This window comes from Sparus aurata, chromosome 8 (genome assembly GCF_900880675.1).
Source record: "Sparus aurata chromosome 8, fSpaAur1.1, whole genome shotgun sequence".
NCBI classification, from domain to species: Eukaryota; Metazoa; Chordata; class Actinopteri; order Spariformes; family Sparidae; genus Sparus; species Sparus aurata.
The window spans coordinates 6,761,572-6,767,571 of NC_044194.1; the positions used below are offsets into that span (position 1 = coordinate 6,761,572).

At 42.2% G+C, this 6,000-nt stretch overlaps 1 protein-coding gene across 2 annotated transcripts in view; it reads left to right on the top strand.

Annotated features, from left to right (window-relative positions):
• furinb (furin (paired basic amino acid cleaving enzyme) b) overlaps window positions 1-6,000 on the top strand; it is an 81,993-nt gene that overhangs the window by 6,740 nt on the left and 69,253 nt on the right. For both annotated transcript variants that reach the window (XM_030426384.1, XM_030426385.1), the window contains exon 2: window positions 1,304-1,583. In XM_030426384.1, the coding sequence (XP_030282244.1) occupies window positions 1,407-1,583 (177 nt within the window). In that variant the 5' untranslated portion in view covers window positions 1,304-1,406. The remainder of the gene's footprint in view (window positions 1-1,303; window positions 1,584-6,000) is intronic.

Here is a 6,000-nt window from a genome sequence, read left to right on the forward strand (position 1 = left end):
ATTTGCCAAGGTACATTGACGTTCTGGAGGCGTTTTTGTCAGCCCAGTACGTTATTAAGGTCTTTTTTTTTTTTGCCTGTTGTCATTTTCTGCAGCAGTAGTTGTCAAGATATCTTGCTTGAAAGTGTTGGACAGACAGATGGGGTATCTGATTGACTTACCATCCTTGCCAGGTTTAAAAAAAAAAAAAAAATGAACTAGAACATTCTGCCGTGAGGATTAGTAGAATCACCCATCCATTTGCTCTGCTATTTTCCTACATCCTCATTTTCTTTCCGTACCTGCTAAGAAGGTTTATATTGGAGGTTCTTTCCCACGGAAAACCACCACAGTCATAAGTGAACACACCAGGCTTATATTCGATTCAGTTCAAAAAGGGTGAGATTGGACGCTTAAATTTACTTATTTCTTTTCACATCAGTTCACGCTGTAGCAGGGATGGACGCACTGAATAGCAGTTTGATTCCACGTTGGTGGGATCAGCAGTGGGACTGGCCAGCCATTTAGACCTGCATCACCTCCCTCCTCTTCATCTGTCTTTGGATGAACTGGTATTCTTGGCGGATTCCCACACCTTATCATTTTTCCTCTCACTCAGAGGCGGTTAACTTACCACAGAGCTTTCCTTTTTATGTGTGACTTATGGGCTCCTTTCCTACGATTCAAAGAGCTAAAAAATCAAAAGACCACAGAATGTCCCTGTGTGAAAGTGTTTTTCGTTTGAACAGTTGCTCAAATAAAAGTCCTTTTTATCATGCTTATTATTTTTACTCTGCAATTAGCATATGTCGTGCAGCACCTTCTCAGACCTAACAAGTAGCTTGCTGAATTTGAATTTTGAAACACCCAAAAATTAAGAGCAGCATCTTGCTAAGCATTAAAATGTCCTCTACCTCGGTTGCCTTGCCACAGTGGCTGTGTACTGGTTTACTTGGAGCTCGTCCTGTATTGAAGCAACGTGCCTACCGTATATCATTATCATACATTACCATTTCAGGTCTGAAAATGAGGGAGGATTGAAAACAATTCTGTCTTTTTGCAGAGCACTTGTCTATTTTGACCTCATGTTTACGCTTTGCACATTTATATAGACGTTTATTGTTATTTTTCTCCTAGTTTGACAGTTGACAGTGAGCTAAGTATGATGCATGATAACGTCTGTGGGTGTGCTGTTGTTTATTTTTGCTGCAGTTTTGGCTTTGTTTTCTGAACGGTATCTGCAGTATGTAATTCAGGTCCAAGAATGACCCAGTTAAGAAGGCCATGTTTGTGTTTATAGCCGGCTCTGTCCTCTCATCTCCAGGCCACCGTTCTACTTTGCTGCTGTAAGGTGAAGCAGCCGCACTCTGCCAGGGAAGCAGCAACAGACGGACGGATAGACTGCTCTGTGAAGCGCTTTCCTTTTCATGGATGCCAGGGTGGCCCTGCTGCACTTGTGGACAGCTCTTGTCCTCCTGACAGCAGAATGGAAGTGGATTGACACTTCAGAGGTCTACACCAACACTTGGGCGGTCCAGATCGATGGGGGACCAGAGGAGGCTGACCGCATCGCCAGGGAACATGGTTTCATCAACCACGGCAACGTAAGTTCTACCTACAGTATGCCTTATTTTCCAAATACATGAGCATGTAAACACATAGGAGGTGTCTCTCATACCTGCGGATGGGAGTCGCTTGGATGTTATCGATGTGGTTATCGATACTGATGCCTAACAGCACTTATCAGAACTCGAATTGATACTACGCTACATGATATGGCGCAAAAAATAAAGACGTGAGATGAAATGGTGTGAAAATATTCAACAGTTATTTTATTACTTTGTTTTAAAGGAATGATAGGTCAAATCTATGTCTATGGGATGGTTAAGGGACATCAGACATCATTATCATTAAAGACTTATTTTTATAAGGATAACAAGTATTACCTTGACATGACAAGGCTGATCAGCATCAGGGCCAGGAGGCTGCACCGAGCACATAACAGTAGCTGCAGCAACCTCTTTGCCACTGCTTCACATTTATACAGTGTTGTGTTTGTAAGCATTTCATGAGGTTGCTGGATGTACCCCCTTTTACATGCAACTACCATTTTACAGATATTGCATTTAGCTGCATTTTCATTAAAGTTAGTCAAGCAAGTCACAGTTTGGCCCTGACAGCCATGACTGCAGTGCACAGAATGCACAATGTCAAACGTTACTGCCTGAAGCCGGCAGCTTCGTCCTAATTTGGAGATGGCTGCGAATGTGAAAATGCCAGTTAAAGGGGCTCTGTGGAACTTCAGTGCTGTGCTGAAATCTGGTCATCAGTTTATGTTACTGGACTCCATTTCTTAACTAATGTAAGCTACTGCTGCTCTGCAGAGCGGAGAGAAGCATTGAGACGAGGCGCTCAAGGACATGCATAAAGTCACATACTTTCTGACCCTGGTCCTTCACAAAGAAATCCACAGTACAGCAGCATCAAACAACCAAGAGAGGGAAGGACTCATTTTTCATGACGGGTCACAATCCACTATTGTTTGACCAATAGTTAAATGATTTACTCGTGAAAATAGCTGCAAATTGTTAAATAGAGCCCCTATAAGGTAAGGCAGAATAATTCAGTGTAACATTGATACAGATAGCAGCACCCTTTGTCCAGGAGCTTATGAATATACCATCGACATTAAACCATGTGAGACAGTATCCTTACACAGCTATGGCTTGTAGCTAAACATCAATGTTGAAAACCTGTTGCAGATCAAATACGAGCTTCAGAGAGCCCTACATGACACCTTCAGGCGCTCCAGTGTGTTTTGCAGATCGCAAAAGTGTGGCCTCCTCCACTTCAGGTAGCTTAAAGTGGAGCATGTATGTCTTCCTATCACACTGGCAGTCAGTTGTGTTTACTGAGTAGAGTTAGGAACAGACAGGAATAGTAACTAAGGCTGCTGTTTCAGACACTCAAGGAAGGTTGTTATATATAATTATGATGTATGTAGTTTAATTTTATTGCCGCTACTTTAGCTTCTGTTTTTTTCAGGGGATTGGCAAGTCATTTTAATTAAATGGGCTACAGCTTGCAGATAGGGGAAAGAAAAACAATTGTCAGAAAGGGGGGAGAGATGAGGCGAAGTAGGAGTGACTTATGGTTCTTTCAGTGGTGTGTTCGGTCCCTTGAATAGCAAAATACTTCTAAGGCTAAGCTTTTCCATATTTGTGCTCAGCAGTTGACAGTGAGTTGCTATTTGGTACCCTCTTCCCCTGTTGCTCCTTTTGAGATTTAACTTCATTTGCATGCGTCTTTGTGGAGCTGCCTGAACTGCTACACACGCCAGTGAACAGCCTTCTGGATTACTTCTTAGGAATATGCGTAGGAGGTTCTGCATATCCCCACCCCACTTCTCCCCACCTCAAATAAAGAGGATTTTCTGAAAGGGGTGTTTGCGAAATTAATTCAGGCTTATGTTTGCTTTTCTTTATTTTTTCAAAGATGGAGGTTTGTCAGGAATGCAAGGCCAGGTGTTTTTTGACTCTCTGTTATCATGTTGGACAGTTGTCACATGGGTTTATGCCAAACTGGACGAGATTAGATTTATGTCATTATTAAATGCTCTTTTTTGTCCACCCCATCATGTGACTCGACAGCGGGTGTCTGAAGGACTTACCTTCCGCTTGACTCTGGAGTTCATTTAGTATTGATCTGGACTGTTGCAGTTGTTGTTGTTCCAACAGGCTCAAACTATTGTACTTTGGAGTAAAAGAAGGAATACATTTGGTGTAATGGCCCTTAACAGACATTTTATCCCTAATTGCTTCTTTGAATTCTAGATAGTGAATCAATCTCTAGTTTCAGTGAGTTGGGTAAAATGAAATGTTAAATATTCCACTCACAGAAAACACATACATATAAGTAGGCAATCACCCAGGGACACAGTGCTAAGGAATATCAAAAGAAGTCTCTCTTCCTCCGAAGAAGGAGGCAATTCTTCTTTTTCTCATATGTCCCGCATGTGATCGCTTTACCTAAAAAAAACTTTTATTGCTTTCCTTCTCCTGTTTATTTCTCCCCAACCAAAAAGACATCCTCAGTCTCTATGTCTCCTTTAAACCACAAGATTAATAGGTTGATGCATAGCTTTATTTTTCCTCTCTCTATAAAAGTGATTGCATCAAAGAAATAGAGCTAGAGGTAGTCACAGGAAGGAGTCCTCCAGGACGGCTGTCTATAGCAGAATCTCTGATGCCATTTGGCAGCTTGTCATTTTTTGGGATGTGACATTATGCCGCTCAGGTCCTTGAGCACGAATGAGGAGTTGTTGCCCTGTTTGACAAGGTGGGTCCTAAAAACAACCTAGTCACTTCATCTCAGCCAACCAAGACACCCCACAAGATGTCTGTCACGTTTTTTTTTTTCTTTCGAAATGTTATAGTGGAGCTTTTTATTGTAGATTTTCTATGAGAGGCAGATATGTCACCAGTGGATATAGAAGTCTGCAAGTTTGGAGAGGGTGGAGATGGATAATAAAAGAAGAGCAGGAAAGCAGGTAGACGGAATTGAGATAATTGACTATTTCTCACTGGAAAAAGAGTAGGAATGAGACAAGTAGTCATAGCAGGATGGCTGTGAGGACACGTGGGAGACACTAGTATAATAAAAAAGGAAGGTAGCTAATGGAGTATGGTATCACAGACCAAAAAGCATGAGTGCTGGAAGACTGGAAGGGTGAAATTTTGTATTATCCACTGCCTGGAATTAGATTTTGTGGGAGTACATCTTCAGTCATTGTTTCACAGAGGCACCCAAATAAGTTTTATTTTAGTCTCTAGTCCCTGAGTGGGTGCTATGAGAGAGGGATGATCTACAGTATGTGCCTGTGTCTGTGTGCTCTGACAGTGCCATGTGGGTTATGTGAGGCTATGGGTAAGACAAGGCTTTGCCGGGCTGGGGGCTTTTAAAGGAAACGACTTAGTCATCTTTCCATCATCCTTGGTGGTTGTTCTACAGGGACGCTTAAAGATAGCGCGGAGGCTACTGTATTATCAGGAGGTAATGGGATTTTGATCGCTAACGTGATTACGGGATCATCTCATAACTGATTATTTGTTCACTGCAGTGCTCAGAAATGCCGTATTGTCTTGGTGCATCTTTATATATTTGCAGATCCACTCATTATGTCCCGGCTTAATTTTCTTTGAGTGAGTGTCGGTGGAAGAAGGAAAAAAATGCTTCTCGAGTGTGTGTGCGTGCGAGTTGGGCTGTATGATGTACTTATCCACAGTCAGGGTATTACCTACAATAGACGGCAGTTGGCACGCCCTCAGTTTAGAGAGGCAGTCAGGAGTAGGAAGCTAAGCTGTGTAGAATATAGAATATATTCACTGCTTTACCTTGCCATCAGACAGCCCTTTCTGAGGCAAAACGGAAGCTGTTATACACCAATGGTAAAATGACAGTTTTTTTCGAAGGAGTCTGGTGGCAGCTCAGTCGCCAGGATAAAATGCTGGTAGTCAACATTTCAGCAAACCACTGATGCGTTCAGAATTGTACGTGTCAAAGGCTGCATACCATATTGACATTTCTATAAAATGTTTCATGTCATGTTCACATCACGTTTGAGACAAGATTTTAATGCCATGAGATGGAGTTAGAGGCGAGGAGGCTGGTGCTGGGGAAGGTGATGTTGAAAGCTCTGTGTAGACAGCACGTTTGTTTTTATGCAATGCAAGTGCAATACATTTATTGAAAAATTAAGAATAGTGTGCAGCGTTTCCCACAAATGGACTTTGCTTGGGCGGTGTACCCAGGTATATTAACAGCCGCCCAAGTCTAATTGGCAACTCATTTTAGGCTTTTATCGTATTGTTTTTTTATCCATCCGAGATAACGACACCATCTGCATTCGATTAGCTGGTGGACAATCTGTCGTAGCTTTTCCCTTCCTTTCTGCTGTCATTTACACATGCTTTGCAGGGAAGGAAACGCTCTCTGGTATTACATCCCTCTTGCAAGCACCCT